Below are 24,904 nucleotides of genomic sequence, written 5' to 3' on the forward strand. Positions count from 1 at the left end.
TGCCTCCACCCAAACAAATTCTGTCAGTTGTCCCATCTGAAATATGCCATCCAGCCACTGTCTCATGAAATAGGTGGCTACCAGGTCACCTGGCTCTGCAGATATCCTACTTCTCCTGAGCCCTTAGAGGTAGGAAAGGAGAAGGGCACCAGGAGCAGCCAGCCCAGCTTGCCATTGGTGGGACAGGGTTTGATGTGTTGTGACTGACAGCAGGAACATGCTGACTCATCCATCCGGGAGACCTGGATCCCCTTACGCTGAGATTTCACATCCACCTCAGCTCAGGGGAGAAGCACTTACCTGCTGGCTTCCATTTTTCCAATTTAATGACTTGTAAACATTTCCCAGGTCTCAAAGAGGTAGAGTAGGTCTCCTGAGGATAGGCTTGCTGTCTTCATCACCTTGCACAGCCACAGGCGAAATAGCCCATAGATCCACAAAGAACAAAAGCCAGTGGTGAATACACAAGGGAAGCAACTTCTTGGGTTCCTCATGCAGAAACATCCAGATGGCTCACCTTCTCACCTCACTGCTGCAGTCCACAAGACGTTACTGAACACAAGGAACCAAAGCATCCTCAGGTACTCATCCTCTTTCCTCCACTTCACCCTCTGCTGAGGCAGCGACTGCAGGTCCACCTGCTGAGCTACCTGAGTCCATCCTAAATAGAAGCCAGAATCTTTACCTCTGCAAGAGCAGGAATGATGCAGCCATGAACTCAGTGGTCTGTATTACCCTAAGTGAGTCACCTCCCAGACATCCAGGAAACATCCTGCATGCTCCTTTCCAGTGTGGCCAGATGACTGACACATGACACATTCATCTCCATGGATGACGAGGAAATTACACCACTGCCAAAGTTTTTCCTCCTAAAGACCCCAAAGCACATCACAAAAAATGCAATGGTATCAAGATCCCTCATGAAGTGATGAGCACTGTCAGAGCTGAACAGTTTTGTTCAATGTCGTCCAGGATGGCAAGGTCTGGCTGAGCCACCACTGATAGCGAGTTACATACACACAGGTCCAACTGCAAACACCAAGTCCATTACCAGAAAGGGCAGGCTCAGAGCATTACTTTCACCTTGGATTGTAAACTCCACCAGGATTGCATCTACTCATGCCTGTACAGTACCCAGCTCACAGGACTTGGCTCCTGATAGGAGAGAGGCAGGGTTGGGACCATCACCACACTGCTTGGCATCAGGCTGGGAAGAACCCAGGAGTCCTGCCCCCTTGGTCCTGCCCATCACACCACCCTCTTCTCACCAGGCAGGGAACTCGGGCTGAGCTCCACACAAAGATTCTGGTGCCTACCTCCCACTCGTTTCAACGGGTTTTAGGTACCTAGATGCTTTTGGAGGCGCTGGGCCCAAATCCGAGAGTCCAGCTGGTAGGTTGCTGATGCTCTGTAGCCTCCAGAGGCAATGCTGGAGAAACTGTTACACAATGAAAGAAAACCAGGATGTAAAGCAGAAGGAGAAGGCAAAGGAAATCAAGGTCAGAATTAAATTCTTTAATACAAAAAAAGTTTGTTTGTCGTCGTCGTTGCTGTTTTTTAAGATATATCTGTAATTTCTTTGTTTAAAAATAAATATGTACTAAGGAATATCTTGAAAAAATTCACTAGACACAATATGTAGTGTTAATATCTTTTTTCCCCGCAATTATTACAGATAAACAGTAGCACCAATAAATAAAATGATAACAAATATTAAAATTAAAAAGGAGAGAGATTCAAGATGTAGAATTTTCTATTTTTTCCTGTTTCTTCTTTTTACATATATAAAAAAATCGTAGTGTCTATTTAATCCGAATCACACATATACATAAACATATATATATATACAAACACATAGCCAAATATATATATAGTATGTAGATGTATATCTAACCGTTGTCTCAATAGGAATGTGTAGGGGTAGGTGTTAGAGAAATTAATTAAATAACTGCCCATAACATGCTACTGACTCTGCCAACAATTGGGGAGAGACGGGATGGGACAACAGGAAGGTTAAATTTATACACAACAAGTACAAAAAAAAAAAAAAAGAAAAAAAAAAAAGAAAAAAAAGGAGGTACGGCTTATAAATAGTTGAAATTAAATATTAACAAAGAATACTGAAAAATCCCTACTCTTTAATTAAATTATCTGTTTAATTTCTAATTTAAAAAGGGATATTAAATAAGTATATAAAACACTTTCTCTTCCCTCCCCCAATCGGAAGCCTCTGTCTTGCACACGATGCAGCATGAATATTCTACATTGCAGATGCAAGCACCCACCCGTGTGTTTTCTCTCCTTCTGAAAGCCATCAGTCGGATGGGGAGATCCTAGTGGTTAGTAGTCACTTGTTGTGAGTCTGTTTTTAGACTGTCTTGTCTTTTTGGAAGCTTTCCGTGTTGTACATTATCAGGCGTTGAAAATTCAATTGCAGATGATGTTTGGCAGCATTCTGACACAGACCGAGTACCTTTTTGATTATTATTATTATTAATAATAATTTTAATCACAGAACTAGATTATATATATCCACATAGATGTACAAACACACTTTCAGGGGGGTGTGTGTGTGCGCGCGTGTGTAAGGTGGGTTTCACATACACCACAGCCTACACTGCAGATACACACATAGCCAAGAACCTGACGACACAGCTAAGGGACTCCAGCTGCCTTCACATTTGATTCCCCAGCCCAAGACATGGAAAACGGGCCTGATATTTACAGTATGTCATTTTCAAAAAAAAAATCTTGACATTCTTAAGGGTCATTCACACTGGGCACGCAAACTGAAGGCAGCAAAAGTTGCTTTCTTTTTTCCCCCCTTCAATCTTGGCATACATATATATTATTTTTTTATATATATATATGTATAAAAATAAATATATATATATAAAAAAGAGAGAAAAACACATACATACATACATACATACACACAAATGCATACATTCACATACATACACACACACACCCCCACTACTGTGTATATACTTTTGATTAATATCCCTTTCCAGAAATGTTCCATAAGCATCTTGGATGCTCTTGAGTGGCAGCTCTGTGCATGAAGAAAGCAGACAGTGCTGAACAACTGTGTGGCTATGCACCGGTCCCCATTCTTGCTTCAGCACACTGTAGACCTTGTGTCCTTCTGCAGCCACCAAGGGCAGGAAATCTAGACTCCTGTGATACTTCCTTGAACGGAAAGTTAGTGCGCATCAGCTGCCCACCATCCTTAAGAGAAGCCAGCAGGTTTCTCTGGCAAAGGTTCTACAGCAAATAAAGTCAACGCAAAATGTACACTGACATCCCATGTCCCAGCAAGGCAGGCAGGTTATGAGACGAGGAAGGGCGAAGGTTGGGGGAAGAGAGGGGAGGAGGAATCCTTGATCACGGAGATGGCCATTTCCTTGGCCTTTGACCCATCGCACCCTAGGATGCCGCTCTTTGGAACTCCCTGCCCATCCTCTCCATCACCTCTCCTCCCTGTCCCAGGCAAGGAGAAGGTGGTTTGTGGTACAGCACACTCTACAGAGAAACAGCGGAGGCCGCACAAGTCAGTTAGAGTTAAGAAGTTTACACCCAGCGCTTCTACTCAAGTCCAGTCTTAGCTTGTTTCTTATGCCCCAAGTAGCCCGCTTGTGTCCACAGCAGTCGAGTATTATCCAGTGAAGACACCAATAACATTAGCAATGTTAAAAAAAATAATCAGTATATATATATATATATTATATATATGTGTGTGTGTGTGTGTGTGGTTAAGATATACATATATGTATATATAGATGTGGTTAAAATATATATACATATATATATATGTATATGCATGTATACACACATATATATGTATGCATGGGAAAACCCATCAAATACACCCCTATAAGTCTTCCTGGCTCTGTTATTTAGCAGCATAAAAAGAAAAATAAAATAAAACAGTTCAAAACCCATAGGTGAATTCTGTGCGGCGGGTGCCTTGGGGAATGTTCCTTCCGGAGTCCATCGTCCGTACTGAAAGTGCTGTGCTCTACCGATCCTTCATTTTTAGGGTTCATTTGGATTAGTGTTTTGTTTTGTTTTATTCTGTCCAGGCGAGAAATCAGGCTCCAGAAACAGGGCTGTTCCCCCTTCTTTTCCGCTGCTCACCGTCTCGGTTTTTCACATCTGTCAAAGAGGAGAAGGAAGGAAAAAAAAGAGAACAGGGGTTAATGTTTCTGATGGGGGTGCAAGTAGGGCAGGGAAGGTAAGGAAGGGTGGTGGCTAATGTGTTTAAGAGCACACGGTGTTAAGGCATGGCATGACATCACTGGTGGGGTGAAGTGCTGTGCAGATGGGGCAAATCAGCTGAGAATCTTGACCCCACAAACGAGTCGATGAATTCTATTCCCCCAGGCTCACTGAGACAGAGCAGGGGGGATACTCAAACAGGGCTAAATTTAGGAGCAGAATCAGTGGCTTCCTCACAGATAAGCCGAGTGTCTTGTTTGCACCTTTGCACACCATACACACAAACACAAACACAGAAAAACAAGGCTAAGCAATGCATGCAGAAAGACACACACCCTCGGCTCTCCACCTAGCCTCTTGTTTGGGTTGGAAGCAGTGCAGACAACAAGGCCTCATGCAGGCAAGAGAGTGAAAAGTGAGTGCTTTTCATTCCAGTAGCTGCTGTGAGTGGGGGTTAGCACCAGAGAACAGCAGTGGCCTGAAGAAGCAGCAGGAGAAATGAGAATTTACCCTCCCCTGTAGGTCCCAATTCTAATTCTACAAGAAAGAGCATGAGAAACTTCAGCTTAACCAGCTTTTTATCTGGAAACTGATAAGCTAACCACTCCTATGACTCCTTCCCATTTTTCTGGCCAACACACCGCCTCGGGAAACCTCCCTTAGTGCTAATTATGCCACCACAGAGAGGGACTAGTAAGAGAAACTAGTAAACCCCTTCTGCCATCATGACTTCTTTGGGGTATTGTTTGGTTTTTCATTGTATTTGTTACCATTTCTCACCCTTCAAACTTTGTGGGGTAATTATCAGTTACTCTGGACTTTGGGAACAGGAACAGAGAGGAAAAGGCCAACATTAAGTCTGGTCTCAGACTTCAGGGGTTTTGCTCACTAGGAGAAGTTTAACTCCAGAAGTTGCTCTCTTCTGGCCCCTCCATTAATTACTTTCCCACTGACATTACAGCACCCCAGAAAAATTCTCTGTATACAGAGCAGTTTCCACCTGCTGGCAGTGCCAATGCCTCTCTGGCTTGGACACAAAGCATTTTCACACCCAAAGGAAGCACTTGTTACTTTTATCAGCCTTAGCCACCTAGCCAATGGATGTCTCCTCTTTTTAAGACATAGCCACAGAGGACCCTGGATCTCCCTTATTTTCTCCCCCTGAGCCACTGCCACTGCAATACTCTCTTAACAGGAACAATCTCCTAGATCTCTGGGAAAGGGGTCTGAGTTCAGAGTCACAGCCAAGTGCTCATTAGCAACCCCATTTCTGTCTCCCTCTAGACAGGTAGGATGACCCCACACCAGAGGTGCACATATAGCTTGTGCGAGTTAAGATACCCCACTGAGTTCACCAAAGTGCTCAGGTGAGAAACTGAAGAATCAGTTTCTTTACATGTCTGTGCCACAGATGGTGTGTGACAGCACTCAGATGACACACGGATCTCTGAACTAACAGCATGGATCTCTGAACTATCACTAACCCCACAGTGCCTTTGTGTCCCACCTCACACCTGAAATATGCACCTCTGCCTTCACCCAGGGTCAGACTTAAACCTGTTGTATTCCATTCACAGTCCAGAGTGCAGCCCCTCAAACCACAACTCTGGACAGGACACGGACGGGGAATTGTGAGCACAGTATAAGAGGACAGGGTGCTCTCCCTGGCTTTTAGAAGAACAAAAAGGCAAAGGAGAATGTAGGCTCAGCCTTGAGCGGTGCTCCTAATGGCTTTCCTCATTCTGCACACAGCAGAGCATCTACAAGCCACAGAAAAAGGGCTTGGAAGACAGGGGTGGTCAAATCCTAGTCAGTTAAGGATTTATCTTTGTCCAACAGTATGCTCAGAGTTGCACACAGATACTGTACAGAGGGATACAGACCCTCCCCTGCCTACCTCAGCAACATGAACTCCATAATCCTATTCTATGATAAAGAATACCTGAGATACAAACGCCCTGTCTCTGGGAGCCATCCCCATCCAAGTCCTGAGAGCACACCTGAAATGCACAGCTGCCCTCTGACACAGGGAAACTGTCCTCACCCCAGTTAGCCCCTCTGCCCTCTGGCCCACATAGGACAGAGAAAAGAAGTAATCAAATAGCACTGGTGCCAGAAGTCAGCAGGAAGCAAGCTCCCCCCCTTTCTCTTTCTCTCTCTTTCTCTTTGTGTTTTTCATCCTTCAGGACACAAACCTGCAAGTGCGCTCGTTTAACTCAAGCTGCCTCGACTTGCAACGTGAGTCTGTGAATTTGCAGGAACATTTACAGGTCTGGGGATCTTGTACAAACAAGTGCTTTCTCCTCTCTGAGCAAGGCTCACAGTGACTGCAAAAAGGCAAAAGGAAAGATGTCTAAGCTACAGCGCTTCAGCAGAAAGAATATACACATGCAACACCCTAAACATCAAAGCAATCCCCTTGCCCCCTCCCGCAGCCCCCAAGCTGCCCACTGGAGTGTCACAGGCTGATGGATTTTCCAGCAGCACCCTGACAGCCCCAGGACAGCAACCCCTTGCATTAGCGTAGAGAAAGAAAACAGGCCTTCTGCACAGTATTCACAAATGCTGCATTGGATCCATTGGCTCAGGCCAGAGGGAAGAAGAAGGGGAAAGCAAGGATGGGAAGGTGAGAGGTCCCAGCCAGCTATTGACACATCAATGAAAGGAGTCCTCTGAAGTGGACTATTGGAGTAGAAAGAGGCCAGCAGCTAAACGAGTTAAATACACAGGGTCTCTCCTCCCTTGGAAAGCAGCTGGGCTCCAGCATCACATGCTTACCCCTGCAGCCAGCACTGCCCTCTTTTCTGTAAGCCCCATCCCAAACTTGCCGCCTAGGAGTCTCCTATGGAGGGGCCGTGAATTTACAATGCAGAATTTTGTGAACTACCATGAGAGAGGCAGAGCAAAAGAGACACCAAATCCAGCAGAAAGAGAGAAGAAAAAACAGACAGAGAGCCCCCCCCGGCTCCCCAGCGCCCCCTCTCTGGCTTCCCACAGTCCCACCTCTCCTCTCCGCCTGTGACTCCACCAGACACACACGCACATGTGCACACGCACACACACACACACACATGCATGCATGGCAGATGCCAGCCTGCCTGTCACCAGTCATCATAGCAGTGAGGGCACGAGACAAGTGGGGGAAAGCAGATGACAGAGTTACAACAAGAAGGTGTGAAGAGGTGCAGGGTACTCATCCACCCGCCACACTCTTGTGCCTTGGGAAAATGGTTGCCACTGATGATTAGAGAGCCAAGCAAGCTAAAGCCACCTTCCCTGAGATAGCCTTAGTGCCAGAGCAGTGCCACCACCAGTGCTGCCCCTGCAGGATCTGCAGCCCACCAGTGACTGGGAGGGGAGGGTGAGATTTGAGCGAGCAGCAAGCAGGCAGATTGGTTTGGGGAGAGGGAGGGAAGAGAGTCTACAAGCAGAGGACACAAACGTACAAGCTGAGTGGTTTGTACCGGCCTTTCTTGCGCTTTCTCTTTTGACCCTTCCCCTTTCCTCGCTTTGATTTTCTGGAAGAAAAACAAAAAAAAAAAAAAAAAAAGAGAAAGAGAGAGAGGGGGAAAGAAAGGGAGAGGTAGAGAGAAAACGGAAGAAAACGCAAGGAAGAAGAGAAAAAAAATACAGCCATGTGCCTTGCTGGGAGGGGAGAAGCACATGAGGCAGGACTGGAGGATAAATCCCAGGGCCGAAGCACAGATCTCCACCTCACATACGCATTCACCGGCTCCGGCGCTCCTGTCAGCTCTGCAACCAGCCTCCCCACAGCCAAGCCAACACCAGGGAACTCAGCAGAGACCAGCTCCTGCAACGCTGCTGCGAGCAGAGGTGGATCTGCTGGAGCCTCAGAGGGGCACCTGCCCCCTCCAGAAAGGGGCAGTGGGAAAGGGACACAGGGTGAGAGGGAGAAGGAACAGAAAGCTTTGTGAAAGCATCACACCACCGCAGTGAGTGCAGACAACCATTCCAGGCGACAAGCACAGGCGCACAACGACTGACAAGAGGCAACCTGAGTGACAGGGCTCTCTGCAGGGAAGAGGAAATCACTCTGACCTGATGCACTGCCCAGCACTGGGCCTAGGAGGGGGCAGCTGAGCTCCAAGAGCTCTGCTGCAGGGCTGGTGGCAATCCTGCCTTGGGATGGGAGCACTCCACAGACAAAGGAAGAGATCTGATCTACACAGCACTGTTGTGTGGGAGAGGGCTATCCAACCTGAAGGCTTTGGTCATCCACCTCACCTCCTGCCTGTGGTTCAGAGGATTCCAGGAAACCTTACTTGAATGTCTGTAACTCCTCTGGCAGCCTCCATCCTGAGTACTGAAGAGTAAAGAGGGAGAAGAGGAAGGCCTGACCTAGTTATTTTACCCGGGAGATAACCAGCAAGCAGCTTTCAGATCTTCCCTCCTTTCCCTCCTGTCACCTTCCACGTGGATCTGCCAGACAGACTAGCAGACGGAGCCAAGGCACTGACTCCATTCTGAAAAATTCACCAGTTGCCTCTGATTCTTGGGCAGGAGCTGAGGCAGGCAGAGGCTAGGACATGCAGTCCTGGACATTAACCATGGATCCCTATGGGCCATTGAGAGCACAGGGAGGAGGGAGGCTGGAGCCTGTACTGCTCCTTGAGCCACATTAGCACAGGAGCAAGGGAGAGACACGCAAGGAGAAGGCCCTAGGCAAAGCACCAGGGCTTGTCAGGCAAATGAGTCCCAGCTCTGAGGCAGTTCAGCAAAGGCTCCCTTGTTCCCTGGTGCAGCCCACCTCGGGAGAGAGCTATCAAAGGGAACTGAGGGGACAGAAGAGAAAGCACCATAGGTGTCTCCTAGGCCCTGTTCAAGTTGTCTCACTGGAACGAGTGTCAGAGCATCAGCTCAGTCCCGGTTCTGCCCTACATGTCAGGCAGGAGTCACAGGGAGACGGTGAGGGGAAGAAAATCAACCTGAGGGGAGGAGAGGGGTACCAATATAACAAGACTTTCAATCAAGCACAAATCAAAGCACACCAGTCTCTCCCATCCCTTCCCTTCCTTCCCTGGGGAGTGCAGAACCAGCAAAGAGCAGGCAAGGTGCTGTTAGAAGAGGAAAGTGAATGCAACACAGTCCGAGCTGGCTGCTACACCCACACCCCATCCTCACCAGAGCTCACACAGACCAAACTCTCACACACCTTCAAACTACAGAGCCACACAGACCAACCATCCCCGACATGGCCCTGTGCAGAGAGCACCGTTGGCTGCACGCAGTCTGATGCAGCTAGGAGCAGATTTCCAGGGGGAGGAGGAGAGGCTGGAAGGCAGCTAGAAATATACAACCACCAGGAGAGGGGTGAAAGAAGCTCCCTCACTCTCCTGTTTGCTCCCTCTGTCTCAGATTCAGCCTCATCTCCAAATATTCACTCCTTCCTCTCCAACTCCACACCTCTAAACGGCAGAGTTGCTTTCCCAGTCATGCACAGTCCAGCTGATCCTCTCGCTCAGAGAGATCACTCACTCTTTTCAACATTGTTTCACATTTTATGCTCGTCCCTGCAACTACTGCAGGATTAGAGCTTATTCTTCTGCTTTCCACAACCTTTTTACTTTGGGAAGGAAGTAAAGGGAAGGTTGTGACTTAACCTCCCTCAGGCCACCGAAGCAAATCCATCAGATTAAAAAAAACCCTCGTGAAAGCCTTCACTGAGATCCAGCTAGGACATCCACCTCCCTTTACACCCTCCCAGATCCCCACCCAACCAAAACCAGTGTCACATCCTGCACGGCATCAGTCCTGCCTCCACCAGGCCTCTATTTCCACCTCTCCCTGTAGCCAGCAGTTCCTACCCAAGCTGCTGTGAAAGAAGCCAGCAAATACTCACTCAAGCAGCAAGAAAAAAATTAATAATAAAGAAAGGCAGCAATTTGCAGTAACCAGAAACACCCCAGGAAGAGGGAAGGGGAGAATGGGGGCTGCACCTTGAATCCATTCTGGCAGGACAGACACGATGGGACTTCCCTGACTCGGGAAAAAGCATTAGGATTGATTGCCATGGCCATGGGTCATGCAAGGTCCATATCTGGGGTATGAAGGAAGGACCATCAGATCTGGGGTTTTGTGCCCACCTGGAATGGATTCAGAGCGTCGCCCCATGCACTACTACCATATGCCATTTCCAAAAACACCTTCTTGAAGTGAGTGTATCCAACCAAAGAAAAGGGCAAGGGGCAGTGGGGAGAGGAAATGCCAACCAACCACCAAAAGAGAAAGGAGGAAAGGCTTGTCACTTACTTTTCTTGTTTGTTTTTGACATCTTTCTTTGGTCTGTGGGGAAAGACAGAACAAAGGCCTCATTAGAAGAGAGCTTATACTTCCAGTATTCTCCCCAGCTCCCACCAAGTCCAGGGAAAGACCTGTACAGACAGCATTGCAGGATGCCCATGGCACAGGTCAAGTGGTCCATCCCAAAGTGGTTTTGCTCTCCTGTTGCACCTTGCTGGTAGCCAGTGCCATAAGATCCCAAGTTGCAGGCTAGCACTGTCCACCTGTGATAGCTAGAGACAGAAGAGCCCTGACAGCACAGGGCTTCTTTTCCCAGGCTCAGCCATCCCACTGCAAACCAACCGAGGACACTGCATAAGTGTCTGAACAAGAGTCCCAACCCAATGGCAGAAAAAAGGAAAGGCTCAAAGTTGATTGCAAGAGGAACCAGTGCTGCTCCATTCTCACCTGCAGTCACATTTACTGTGCTGTAAGAAGCTCATGTGTGCTATGTGCTGACTCTGATGGGGTTTAATTCTCATGATCTGGAATGAAAGAAACAGAGAGGGTCACCGCCTGTTCACTCTTCATACTCACAGCTCCAAATCAGGCCGCTGTGCACCAAAGCACTCGCACCCCAGCTGCTCCTGGGAAGAGCAGGGCAGAGTTCGAGCTAGCTCTGAGGCCCCATTCTCCCAGTCAGGGAAGGCCTTTGATCACAAGCAAGCAGCAACACCAGACTCGTGCCAAAGCTCTGTTTGCTCCTGCATGCCCAGTGCCAGCACTGGTGAATTGCCTTGGAGACAGGCATGGGAGAGGGCATACCACCACAGCAAGGTTCTCAATGAGCCCTCCCTGGCTGATGCTGGACTGACAGTAGCTGAACATCCAGCCTGCTCGTGCAGAAGCAATGCTATAGTCTCACACGAAGATCCAAATCAAAAATTCCATATCCAACTCCTTTTCCTTAAGCCACCATTCCTTCCCAGCTGACATCTCACTTTCTCAGTGACTCGACACAGAAAATAAATCTGGAGATCTATGTTTGTAAGAGCCCTGCAAAGCTCACCTGCATCACGCAGGCCCCAGCCCCAGGTACCTCCAGAGAAGTTAATATGGAATATTGTCACATTCTCTTAACCCAGAACATGACTGGACCACTAGCTCTAGTGATCTGCTTAAGTGCCTCTGACCCCTTACAGGCATGTGGGCATACCAGCCAAGAACTGTAGTTCAGCAAGGAATGGTAGGAAGAAAACCACCCCTAGCTACACCAAGCTAGTATGTTCTGGTACCCAGGCTGGAGCCTGCAAGAGGAAAAGCAGTATGGGGAACCATGAAAGGGCACAGACAGGTTTTCCAACAGAGTTCAAACACAGCCCAAATAACAGGTAAAAGGACCTGCTGCTTAATCACTTAGCACTGCACATCTCTCATCGATATTAAAAGGTGACAGCAATATTTACAGTGGCCATGCAAAAGGCTGAGGGACAGAAGTAGGTGAGGAAGCTATGGGTACGGGTAATGGGCACCAGCATGATTTTGGACATGACCTGGGATCCAGCCTGACAGATGAGGGCAGTAACAAAGCTCTCTAAAGCAATTTGCATCTTCCCCATAGGCCCAGCCTTTGCTATCACGGCCACCTCTGTCTCTTCCAAGAAATGAATTCAGCAGCCTCCAAACAAAGGAGGAAGACGCCCAGAGGCAGAAAGGCTTTTCCAGCTGACACAGAAGCAGTTTGTTTCTTAGAGCCCCTTTCACCCCTGCTGTGCCAGGGTAGCTATGACCCAAATTCCCTGCTCTGTTGGTACAGGCTGACCTCACAGGAGAGAGTACTGACAGGTTCTCCCCTTTCACCCTACTCAGCTACCTTCAGAACAACAGCTGTGTGTAGAGTTAAGGTGGAGCAAGGGCCCAAGGAGTATCTTCTCTGGGAACTTGGAGATAATACCATCGGAAATGCTCCTTTGTATTCTCTAAGCACAAAGTGCTTCTTTGCAGAAACGCTTCTTTGCATGCTCCTACCTACTGTATCTGGGCAAGAGCCAAAAAACAGACTCTCCTCTTAGCCTTAAATAGACATAGGCAACTCATCTTTTAACCCTGCATGGTGGAACACTGAGCATCAGAGTCAGAAGAGAGGTTCCCTGGGGTAGGTTGCCCTTCCTCTGAATTAGCTGGGACTTGGGGTGGCTGTGATGGCTGACTTGCTTCCTTCCAACCAAGGATGGCAGATTGCAAGCTGGACCCTCACCTCCATTGTGACGTTGTACACATCCACAGGGACACATTCTAGGCCCTCATCGCCGCAGCAACCCGCACATCTCATCAGAGGCACACAGGATGGCTTGAATATGTACTCCACCTCATCAGGGTACTCCTGAAAAATGTCCACCAGGGTCTCAATAGTCCTGCAGAAGCTGCGCTCGTAGACTTCCAGGAATTTGATAACTAGAAGAGGAATGGAGGGAATAAGTTAATGCAAACTTAGCTCAAGAATGTCTAGTGCTTTGCCCCTTAAAGTGAGCCAGATAGTTGCAACACAACTACCCTATGCTCTTCACTAACAGTCTTGCAGGCCTAAGTCCTTTGTCTGTGCTCTACGTACACACACATCAAAGTAGGAAGGGAAAAACACCATCTCTTCCTACGGCTGCTTCAGGACAAAGGCAAGATGGACAAGAGAGCCTCATTATTTGCCTCCCTGGTACCATGATGCACAGCTGACTCTTCCCCAAACCCCTTCTCTGCTATTTCCCATACTCCTGGGTATGCTGCCACCAAGAGTATCAGCTCAGCCAAAAAAAACCCTGAAGCTGTAGCAGGTAATCTGCACTCTGGATTAAGGCCCTTCACCGTTTGCCCTTTACCCCCTTTCAAAACAGCCAGTGGATGCCTCAGTGGGTTTTAAAGCCAGAAGCCTCCTTTGTACAGACCTCAGCACACAGACACTTCTAAGAGCAAGCAGAGGCTCTGAACCATGGAGCTATGTATCTTCACCCTTCCTGTCATCTACCTCTTCTGGCCATGCAGAACATCCACCTCAGCAGGTCACCACAGAACCATGACAGCATCCACTACAAGTCACAGCCTTGGTGTCTCCACACTGACCACTTTCCCAGACCAAGGAACCAAGCCACCCACTGAAAGATTCAAAGTAAGCTCACAGCACCCTCAGGATTAACCAGACGATATATTTGGCTACTGAACCACAAAGAGACAGTGTGGGAGGGGGAACAGGGTGGATCTGCCATTATCCCATGCCTTCCCTACGAATGGAGCAAACACTAACTGCTTGCGATCTGCACTGATTTCACAAGCATTTCTCAATGTTTCCCAGTCTCTTGCCAAAGCTTCATTTTGCTGCTTGGTCAAGGGTTGGAGAGATTTAAAGAGATGAGAGATAGTATAGATAAGTACACACACACAAACCCCAGGCACTAGTAGAGTACTGCAAACAGTGAGTACCTGGAGCCCTCCAGGCTTCCTAGCACTAGCACCACACTGGCAACGGAGGACGTCTCACATGGAGCAGAGGATAAGAGTATGCACAAGGAGATAGTACCTGCCCCATGCTGTTATGCACTACAATGATCCACCTGTACAGTATGCAGAGTCCTCCAGCAGCAAGGTTGATAACTCAGAGTGATAAGAGCAAACTGCTTGCATCATGGAAAATAATGGTCTCCCGTAAGCGTTTCTATAGTGCCCTGAACTTGTGACAAACTGGCATAAAGGTTACTTTGCCACAAAAATGCAAAAGCTGCAGGGCTTGGAGCTCACAGCCCGCAGTTAATTGTTGAAAGTTAATTCTAGGTCATGCAGGGCTGACAGTGCCATAGTACTGAAGTGCTGAGATCGGGTACAAGAGGGGAGGAGCTTCCATCCAAGGAGTTTGAAGTGTCAGAGAGCGTGAGCAGCTATTAAAAGAGAAAGCGGCTTGTGAAAGGGAAATGCAGCCTGGCAGGCATGGACTGCTTGTTGGTATTCCTTGTCTAGAAGACAGTATGTTTCTGTTCCTTGTTCCTTCCCTTCCTCTTCCCTCCTCTCCTAACTGCCGTATGTCTCCTGTCTCTTCTCCTATCTTGTCTGTGACTACCTCCTTCTTCCTGTTCCCCTTTGGAGTGACCTTAGTCGCCGCCTATGTTCCAGCAAGTTGAACAATTTAATATGTGGGAAATTCTGCAGGCACAGTGATAATCGCTGAACTGCACTGTTGATTATTCACACTGTGCCAGACACAGGATCTGAGAACTCTGGCAGTAAAGGCATAGTTCAGGATAAAAATGCTTACAGACCTACGTCAAGGGGAGGGATGGAAGGTAAGAGGGAGGGAAAGCAGCAGTTACCTGTGCAGATGAAATGCTGCTCACCACACCAGTCTGGGGCATAAAGGAGGCAGAAACCGAAACAGAGTAGAAACGTGAAGTGAAACTGACTGACATCTGCCATGCTTTCCTAAATGTTTGCCCTACCCAAGCATTTGGATTACACCAGAGAATCCAAATTACAGATTGGTCCCAGAACAGCACACTCAACTTCTTTTGCAGGGTCTTTACTTTCACAGCTGCACCCTGACAACTATACTTGAGATCTGGGAGATTTGACAGGACTAAATCCTTCCCACGAAGAATCTGGGAGTTTCTACCTTTAATTTAACACATGATGGTTTTCCGAAGTCTGAATCAGCCTCTGAAAAGGAACCAGGGAATCTTTCCCTAGCTGGCAGTCAGAAAATCCTGCCACAAAAGGCACATTGCCGTATTTTGCTGGACGCAGAGCATTCACATGGAGACTGTGCAACACTCTGTATTTCATTTGCACAGTTACCACCCAAACCAAACTGGAGTGCATGACTGAGGTACAGTCATCCTCACAGCAAAATCCTGCCCCTTCTACCATACCTATGCTTACTCCTATGTACTGGGAGTTAGTTAGATTCCATGCTTTGCTGCGATGATTCTGTCTGTGCTTCCTTTCCATTGGTTGTGTCATGAATGGAAGGTCTCTTTCAGGGGAAGCACAGGAAGGTCACCAAAGGACTAACACCACCAGCTCTGCTCCCTTCCTGCAATTTGGACTTCAGCCCAAATTAGAAGTTAATCCCACAATTAACTCACACTCCTACCCTGCAACACACCTCCAGATTTGAGTCAGAGCTTCTTAATTGTAAACGGAGGGGGAAGAAAGGTTAAAACGCAGACAGGACCCACATTAACTCTTCAAGGCAGAGTTTAAGTTCAAATTTGGAGCAGTCAAGTGAGAACATGCTGGACTACAAAAGGAGAAAGTCTATGATCATTTTGTCTCCCTCCCCATCAATGGCTTAGCAGCAATAGAGACACACTGTTATTTTAAAAATAAAAGTGCAGCCACAAGTGCTGGTGGTTTCCTTTATTTATACCAGAAAATCTTTTCCCGTGGAACAAAGAGTGTTTGTCTGACTCCTCTACAACTTCCTGTCCCACAAAACATGTGGAAGCCTCTCTTGAGCACAAAAGGGTAGGGGCTGATACTAAAATTACAGTCTCCAATCAGAGTTAAGTCCATTCCAAATAAAAACCCATCACAGCTTGACATCTCACAGAAAGCATAAAATGGCCAAAGACACAAACCCACCTTTCACCCCAAGCCCCCAAGAGCTTCAGTGGAAGGAACTACAGGACTGCCCTTGGGTAACAGAGGCCTGCCATCATCTCCTCTTCACACAGGAAAAATTGAGGTGTAGAGAGCGGACCTCTAAGGTCAAACCACGGGACAAAAGTAGAGCCAGGAAGGTAATGCCAGGAGTCCTGACTTCTAGTTCACATATATATCTACATTACAGAACCTGAAATAGCACCAGGACAGTAACATCAAAGTCTCACCACTTATACTGCCAGACCAGCTTCTCCTGCAATCCCATCAGCCTTCTTGTGACAGAAGTTAATTCTGTTTGATTCTTTCCCTCCCCAGGAAGGATTTGTTGGACACAACAAATGGCACAGATGAGGACACTAGCTCTTTTCTACCAACAGCAGAGAACTGGTTACCAAAATAAGCCTCACAGCAGGCTCCATCTTGATCCCTCTGGAGTCACTGAACCTTCTTCTGTTGACTTCAGCAGGAGCAAGGGTCAAGCACAACAGGCGGCAGCCCGCCAGCAAATCAGAAATTTTGCCCATGCAAAATGGACACCTATCCCAAGCACAGCCTGCTACAAACCTCTGGCAACACCCATGGAGTCTGTCACACCAATAAAGTTACAGAAATTGAAACTGACTGCTACCAAAAAAAAAAAAAAAAAAAGAAAAGAAAGAAAGAAAAAAAAATCAAACAAAAAAAAACAATCTGGGCCCACACTGCTGGAGCCCTCTGCTGACCTCCGGCTGGAATAACGCTGAAGGTCACAGCCCGTGGGGACCCTGCAAGGCGTCTGCCAGACAGACCCTGCCATGCAACAAGTGATCTGCTCTGCTATGCACGTAAGGGAAAAACACGGTCAGGATGGTCTTAAAGCAGGTGATGATCACCTCAGCCTGAACGTTCCAAAGTCCACAGCCCTTTTATCCCACTGCTGAACTGAGGACTGCGGACAGAAGCCAACCACCTGACATGCACAGGGCTTCACCAGACAGGGCGCTCACAGGACGCGTCTCTGACTAACCCAGGGGCTGAATGCCCTTCTGGTCTACACTTACTTGCATGAACCAACGAGGCAGAGGACACTGCCATAGCCTGGCCTTTGGGGAACTGGAAAGACACAAAATCACAGCAGCTGCAGAGGCACCACATTGTTTCCTCACCAGGAAATGGTCCAGTCCATACTGGACCATCAGGAACAAATTAAGTAGAACCTATCAGATCATAGTGCTGTTCCCTGAATCTGCAAAGTCTGCTAGCCCAAACCAGAATAAAAGGTGTATTTTTCAAGCCTGACTCTGTACAGTGCTCAGCAATCTCCTGACTGGGGGGGTACCTGGGACTGCTGGGAGGCATAAGCCCAGAAAATCATCCTGGACTGTCCTTTTCTCCTTCTCTTCCCCAGAGACCTGCCGTCTGGGGGCCCCTCCGGCCTTTGTTCGGGGATCAGACGTGGCCACCCAGCCGGGCATCACCAGCACCGCTGAGAAAGAGGCGAGCAGCAAAATTTGACAAATCCCTTCCTACAACACTGTGGCGAATCCCCAGCAAACTGCTCGCCGCTATTCAGCTCTTTGTGTGCGCCCGTGTCTGTGTAGAGATATATATATATTTATATATATAAATGAGCGTGCGTATGTGCACTGGCGCACGCACGCAGTTTCCCTCTGAGCTGCGGTAAGCCAGGGGCGGGCTGGGCCAGCCCTGCTGCCCGCCCTGGCACCGCGGCCACCCCCGGCCTCACGGCTCGGCCCGGGCCCGCGGCGTGGGGCGGGGGCGCTGCGGCCGCCACGAAGGGGCTGATGGCGGCGGCGCCTCCCGCCGGCAGCCCCCGGCCCCGCTGCCCGGGAGGTGGCGGTGTTGGCCGCCCGCGGCTCCGGGGGCTCCTTCACCCCAGCACCCGCCCGCCGGGAAGCCGCCTAGCGCTTACCTTCATTGGGTTTCCGCTCCCCATCCCCCAGGGCAGGCGCAGCCTTCGACAACTGCAAAGACAACAGAAAATCAGTCACAACACGGCACCATGACGTGATCCCGGGGCGCGGGGGGGTCCCGGGGGTCCCGGTCCCGTCGCCGACGCTCCGCCGGGCAGGGGGCGGAGGAAGCCCCCGCGGGAGGGGGCGCCCCCGAGGCGGAGCTGCTCCCCGCAGGCCGCCCCGGCGGGCACAGAGGGACCTTTTGTTCCCCCGGCCCCCGGGGGAGCCGAGAGGGGCACGGGCGGGACGGCCCCGGGCTGGGGGACGGGGCTGGCAGGGCCGTGTGGCGGGCCCGGGAGAGGCCCTAAAGGGAGAAACGCGTCCCCGGGGGATCTGCTGTCAGTGACCGCGGGCAAACACCGGGAACAAATCCGAGCCCGGCGGAGAACAGTAACGGGGTGGCCTGCTGCTGCCGACACGACCCGATGGACCTGGGCACCGCTTCTCTCCGTAAAGGTGAATCTGGCCCGGGAGGGCAGAAGGGGGAGGAGGGCCGCCAGGCACGGAAGGGCATTGCTGCCCTCTCAATGTCACAGATGCCTGTCACCCAGCAGTGGTGGCCACGGAGGTGTCGGCATCTGGCCGGGTGTCAGGGCGATTAACTGTGACAGCACCACTTTGCCGACGGACGCCGCCAAACCGCCCAGGTCTTCTTCCTCCCTGACGGAAGGGAGGGCGACGCGCGCCCTCACCTAACGGTCCCCAGTCCGCAGCCCCTGCATGGATCCCATTCCTGCGCTCCACAGCTTCCCCTGGGCCAAGAACGAAAAGGCTGCAAGCTCTGCAGTCACTCCTGCTGCCTTTTGGGACTAGGGACATTTCCAAAGCACTGATGCAGGCAGGATTGGTGACAGGTAACCCACCCCTAAAATGGTATGGAGAAATATTACACCACTTTACTAAGGAAGCCTTTTTAATTCCAGGTGAAACAAGAACGCCACTCTTCCTGCTCTTCGTGAGGGCTTTAGCTCTGACGTAACTTTCCAGCCAAGTCAGGCTTCCCCCTGCCGTTCTGTTCTGAACCAAAATGGAAAAGGCCCAGCTTTCTTCACTTCTCTGAGGTATGTTGCCACCTGTGTGATCCACCCCAGAACCTGCTGCCTTTCAGCAGAGGCCCATAAGGAGCATGGTGATCCATACAAAATACTGCTTTGTCAGCAATATGCTGTGTTTAGGCTTAGAAAAAGGCACTCTGATCTTGTAGCTGAAGATAGAACAGAATTAAGGCCACGTCCACCCTAAGCTCACAATAGGAATATGCCACCTATGGTCTTCTAGGCAGCCCTGGGGAAGCACCACCATCCAAGCAGCCAAAAGTGTCAGCTTTTAAAAGGAGGGGGCCAGAAAGCCAGCTAGAAGCCCCTCTCCCAGACATTCCTTTGTGTCTGTGCATAGTTCCCTTTGTCTAAGGTCCCCCTAACCGAACTTCTTTCTCATTTCAACCAAAGTCTTTCTGTATTTGGGCATAACTTACCAGCCCAGACCTGAGCTGCCCCATGTGTGGATCTAATTCTTCTCTGGGGAGGAGGCAGCTGTGTGCCCAGTCTCAGTGCTGTGACAACACTTGAAAAAGCAGGTTCCTAGAAACAGTTTCATTCATGAAGTGTGAAGGTCACTGCAACAGCAGAAACAAAATGGAGGCAGCGGAGGCTGCAGTGGCCTTCCAAAGCCACTCAGTGCCTGACAATCTATGGGTAAAAAGAAAACTGCATCAAGGGCAGAAAAGCCTCAATCTGCTATGGCACAGGAAGAGGATCACGAGCCAAGTCAGTTTATTCAAGTCACAACACCCCCAAGACTTTTCACGCGGGGATTTCTGGTTCACACACAAAATGACCATGACAGACTGAGTAAAATGAGCTTGGAGACACCTTGAGGATCATTTTTACCCATTCTCTATGCAAAACTGCCCTGCCAGCTGCCAAGCCCACTGCCTCTTCGCATGCAAGCACACAGGCTGCACAAGTGATGAGAAGCAGAAGCAGGCCACAGGCTTTCGCTACTCACCTACGCCTAGCCAGCACCTCGCCCTGCCCCTGATGTAGTGGAGCAGGAGCCAGAACACTCTCGCAGTGCTCACCTGGACCTGGGATGTGATCCGACCCCAAAGATGGCAAATGAGATCGGTGCAAAGTGGGCAAAGAGCTTCTGAGCTTTCCCAGGGGAGCTCTCAGCAGAAACTAGAAAGGTTTCCCAGAACTATCAGTAACACGCTCTCTGCTCACTATTCCAAGAAACTTTTCTGCCCTTTCAGCAGTGCCTTTCACCTGTGCCTAGTGGCCTCAAAGCACGTCCACTAGAATAGCAGGTGAGGCAGGGACTTGTGCCTCACTTCAAAACAGTCTGCTATATATCAGACATGGGGAACCAAAAACATTCCTCAGGACAAGCAGGCCAACCGTGCCCTTCGGTAGGAGCCTGAAGGTCATGCTCTCCTCTGCTGGCTTTTGGCATTACCCAACAGTTCTGTATAACACAATTTCCTTCCAACAGATTTTCAACATTTCACAGTAGAGTGGAAGCAACCCCTGGCTTGGCCTTGAGAGTAGGATAAATGAGCCCAGAATAGGGCTGACAGAGGGAAGCTCCTTTCTGTGCTCTTTGCAGGTTGTAGCAAATGCACATCCCTCCCTTCCCGAACAAATAAACCCACTTCACACCATCCATGTGTCTGCACCTTCCCTGTCTCCGTTCTCCCCCAGTCCCTGTCCAAAGCAAGCTTTTCTCTGAAGGGAGAGAAAAGGTTAATCAAGTCACTCCTCTCTAACCATCACCCCCCTCACCACCACCACCAGCACTCTTTCTCTCTCTTCCCCTCCCCCTAATCTGTGCAGCCTCATTAAAAGAGCTTTGTAACTGTTTAGGACTGGAACAAACAATCCATCCACTTTGAGAGGGACTCTGGGACAGGAGTTAAGGCACTTTTCGTCTTAGGCACTAGAAATTCTCAGCGTTTTCTACTTAGGAGAGGGGGGGAATGGGACTCACTGCACTCCTTCTCCATTGTACATGCAGACAGAGGTCAGTAATCCTGCAAGCTGCCAGCACAGCCAAGGCACCTCTGACAGAACAGATGGGAGAATGGATTTGGGGTTGCTCAGGAATCAGTGAGCCCCTCAGACATCCCTCTCCCCTGCTCCCAAAGGAGTGCTCCTCTTTCCAGCCTGTCCTCAGAGCACAGGAACTGGGGAAGGTTGACCTGCTGCATCCCAGCTGCCTATGGGCTGTGGAAGCAGGTTCTGGTGGCTCCCCATCGTGGCGTGGTGCAGAGGCACACCAAAGGCAGGCAGCCTGGCGGGTGTGCGATCATTAACAGTCTAGTCACAGGCTTGTTCTCCCTCCCTCAGTGTCTGATCACTGCCTGTTCCCTATGGCAGTACAGCTGGTATATCCAGGTCCTGCTGCTGTTCAGGGCAGGAAAGGAAGAGCTCCCAGACCGTCATCAGGGGTGACCTGTCACCAGGCTGCCAGCAAGACCTGCAGATGAAGGAAGATGGGGAATAACCACCTGTCCCCCATTCTCTAAGAAAGGTAGGACTGGAAGGGGACAACAGTGCAACCTCTCTAATCCCGTGGTGCGTGAGGACTGTGCACACCGCCCAGCACAATCAATCAGCTGGGGAGGGTGGCACTGCAAAAGCACCTTTCCCTCCCTTGCCTGCATGGAAAGGCTGTTGCCACCAGTGGAGGCAGACACCTGTGGCATCAGTGCTGCCCAGACCCAACCATGAAGCAATTTCCCACCATCCCAGTCTTGCTGTAGGAGCAACTGTAACAGCTAGCTCAGTAAGGAGTCATCCCCCTGAACCTTCACCAGAGGAGCACCGTGATTCCTTCATCCCTTCTCCTTCACTTCCAGGAAGCTGCCTGACACATGCTGGACTCTGCTTCCCCAACTCAGACTCTGTCAGGGCTTTTATTTAATGCTCTCTCTCATGTGCCTGGCTTGCTAGATAGATCAGCCTGACAGCCAGATAAATATTATCATCAAAGCACAAACCCTAGTCCCGTGTGAAGAGTCATGCCTTCTGCCATGCTCAGAGTCATCATCAAGCTGCCTACGTGAGATCTGCTGGTATTTCTAACGTTCCCATCACCGTAGTGCCCGGACAACCAACGGACAAATAAGGACAGAACCGAAGGGCAGATCTCACTGTCGATCTGCCTGAGCACTTATATGGCCCACATCACCCAGGTACCTGAATCTCTAGCCATCTCTTGTGTCTGTCCCTGCAACATTTCCCCTCAAACTCCTGTAATTCTTCCCTACCATTTTTTCCATTGTTGTGCTATTTTCTCATTTGCACCATCCTCCAGCCTAGGAGAAAAGGCAGCATGAGGCTTTTTATGCAGCTCCTGAGGACAGACAGATCTCACTCTACCTGATCTGCTGTTTCCTCTTCTGGGGAAGAGGAAGGGGAGGGGAGAAGGAACAAGGGGAGGGTTAAAGGGTGTTATCACTGGACACCAATAAAGAGTTGTCTCACCTAGAGGTGGGGAACAGATGCTACTGTACAAGTTTAGTGAGGAGCTGGGAGGCAAAGAAACCCCTGTTTTGGGTGATGGTGGAAAAACTCCTGGAGAGCAGAAAGAATTGTCCCACCAGCCAAACCTGGCAGGAAAGCAGCAGGGAGCTGCTCTGTGCCACACTCAAGTGAGAGTGCGCCTCAGTTCCCATTGAGCACAGCCGAGCACAGCCTAATGTGCGGCTGTCACTGGTTAAAGTAGAGATATAACAGGCTAGAAACAAAGCGTGCAGTGCTTGCATGACTTCAGTTACAGCTGAAATGGCTCCTAATTGGGGAGTTGCCTTCCAGCATCGGTGCTGAACAAACAATGTGAATAACTGATTAGTTTGCAAGCGACGTTTATTTTCACGATTGTGGGAGATGATCTGGCCCGCACTCTTTCCAGGTGCCGAGCAGAAATGGCAGGAGAGAACTAACCTGTTATAACCTTTAAAACGTAATCCATGCCTGCCTCCCGAACAGCCACTTTCACGTGGGCACTCTGTCTAAACCCCTTAATATCTCTTGGCAACACAACCCTCTTGACTCTTTAGAAAACAGATTTATAGGACAGGTTTGCAAAGAAAGCTGCCTTTCTTTCTTCTTTTTTTCTTTAAAAAGAGGAAAGGAGGAAGAGTTGATTTGTAATTCCTCAAGAATGACAATGAGGTAAAAGTGACTGAAGAGGAAGAGAAAAATCCTTGGTTTTGTAATCTCGGTGCAGGAGATCTGCATTTTGGTTAATTTTTTTCCCAATCTAGAAGAAATTCAGGATCCATTTTGTCCTCTTTGATCTCTATTTGTTTTTCCAGCTAGGTATTTTGAACTCCACTCGGCGGCACGAACCCGAGCTGGGACCCAAGGCAAATATCGCCGAAACAGCCTTTTGCAATGTCAGGAGACCCGAGGCTGATGCAAGAAGGCAGCGCGCTGCCTCCCTGCTCGCGCCCCGTCGACCGCAGCGCCCCGGCCCCGGCGGGACCCCACGGTCGCGCCGCACCGGGAGCCCCGCGCCGAGGCGCGCTCATGTGCGCGGGCACTCCGCACGGCGCTGCCGCTGTCCCGGGACCCCGCGGAGCTCCGGGCAGCGCTGTCCTCCGCTGCAGCACCACGCACGCCCGCACACGTGTCTGTGCTGCGGGCACCCACCCGCACCCGGCGCCAGTGGCGCGGCCGCACCGCACCGAGCAGGTGGGAGGCAAAGAGAGGGGGGCGAAAAAGCAAAAAAGGGGGGGAAAAGTATTTTCGGCCGTCTGCCTTCCCTCCCCCTCCGCTACGCGGGGCACAAAAGCCCCAGTCCCGCCGCTTACCTCCGCGCTCTGCAGATAGAGCAGCGCCGCCAGCCCCCAGTGGATCCAAGTGAGCAGAAAGTTCATGGTTGCCGGCGCACGCCGCGAAGCGGGGCCCGCCGTGCTCCGCCTCGCTGCCGCTGCCCCGCCGCCGCCGCCCCGCCGCACTCTCGTCCGCGCCTCCTCCGTGCCCGCCGCCGCCTCCTGGGGTGCCGCCGGCCGGGCGCTGCGAAGGGTTCCGGGGTAAGGGGGGTTCCTCTTCGGGGTCTCCGGTTTCACCCCTCCATAAACCCGGCTCTCCGCCGGCCCCCGCTGCTGCTTTCCGTGGGCGCTCCGCCGGGCCGAGCGTAGGCTCCGCGGCCGCCCTGCCGCCGCCCGGCCCCCGCCGCCGGGCAGTCCGTGCTCCACAGCGGCGCCCGTCCGCGGCGCTCTCCCCGCGTCGGGGCAGGCAGGCACCCGCGCCGCACTCGCTCGGTTTCGCGCACTCACGGCAAAGTTTGCGCGGAAACTTTCAATGCATCTCTTTTCCTGCGCCCCCTCTTCGCGGCGGCTGCCTCCGGCGGCTCCCCGAGCCGGGGTCGCCTCCCCGGGGAAAAGGGGCTGATTCCGCCGCCGCTCGGCCCGACCCCTCTCCGCAAGTCGGGGTGGTGGTGGCGGAAAGGACGAACAGAGCGTTTTCCTCCTGCCCTCTCTGTTACTGTCTCTCCCTTTCTCTGTCCACCGCTTAAAAAAAAAAAATCAAAATAGTAATATATGAATAAAAAAAAAAAAAGAAAAAAGAAAAAATCCAAGCTGGATAGAGAGGGAGGGAACTGGGGCGTGGGAAGGCTCTGTAGGAAAGGGAGGAAAAAAAAATCCCAGTGGATCAAAGTATAGGTGGGGAAAAAATAAATTAAACGAGAGGATAAAGCAAGGCGGCAAGCTAACAGCAGGTCCCGGTGCCCGGGGAGGGCTGCTCTCGCGGCGCGCTGTCCCCCGCCGGCGCGGCGTGCGCTCCTCGCCCCCGGCGCGGCAGCAGCCCCGCTCCGCGCACTCCAGCGGCGGCTCC

The 24,904-nt window shown here is 50.5% G+C and overlaps 1 protein-coding gene across 9 annotated transcripts; it reads right to left on the bottom strand.

The window, feature by feature from the left end:
* Positions 1-1,503: 1,503 nt before the first annotated feature.
* On the bottom strand, positions 1,504-24,588 carry VEGFA (vascular endothelial growth factor A). 9 transcript variants are annotated; one of them, XM_069009886.1, is made up of 8 exons: positions 23,878-24,588; positions 18,017-18,068; positions 12,719-12,915; positions 10,930-11,006; positions 10,492-10,524; positions 7,668-7,739; positions 6,417-6,548; positions 1,505-4,158 (listed from the first exon to the last, which is right to left on the bottom strand). In XM_069009886.1, the coding sequence occupies exons 1-8, from the start codon at positions 23,941-23,943 to the stop codon at positions 4,137-4,139; spliced, it is 651 nt and encodes a 216-aa protein (XP_068865987.1). In that variant the 5' UTR covers positions 23,944-24,588; the 3' UTR covers positions 1,505-4,136. The 9 variants fall into 9 exon arrangements, with proteins under 9 accessions (XP_068865993.1, XP_068865987.1, XP_068865992.1 ...); XM_069009891.1 differs by lacking the exon at positions 23,878-24,588 and adding an exon at positions 19,534-19,773; XM_069009892.1 differs by lacking the exon at positions 6,417-6,548 and having other exon boundaries at positions 1,504-4,158.
* Between the last annotated feature and the right edge of the window lie 316 nt (positions 24,589-24,904).

The sequence above is a fragment of the Aphelocoma coerulescens genome, chromosome 3 (assembly GCF_041296385.1).
Source record: "Aphelocoma coerulescens isolate FSJ_1873_10779 chromosome 3, UR_Acoe_1.0, whole genome shotgun sequence".
Classification (NCBI taxonomy): Eukaryota; Metazoa; Chordata; class Aves; order Passeriformes; family Corvidae; genus Aphelocoma; species Aphelocoma coerulescens.

Coding starts and splice junctions, on each gene's coding strand:
- VEGFA (XM_069009886.1), bottom strand. CDS start 23,943: ATGAACTTTCTGCTCACTTGGATCCACTGGGGGCTGGCGGCGCTGCTC. Junction 10,525..10,929: donor CACAGTAAATGTGACTGCAG/GTGAGAATGGAG, acceptor CTTTCCCCACAG/ACCAAAGAAAGATGTCAAAA. Junction 6,549..7,667: donor CGGTACAAACCACTCAGCTT/GTACGTTTGTGT, acceptor GCCTTTTTGCAG/TCACTGTGAGCCTTGCTCAG.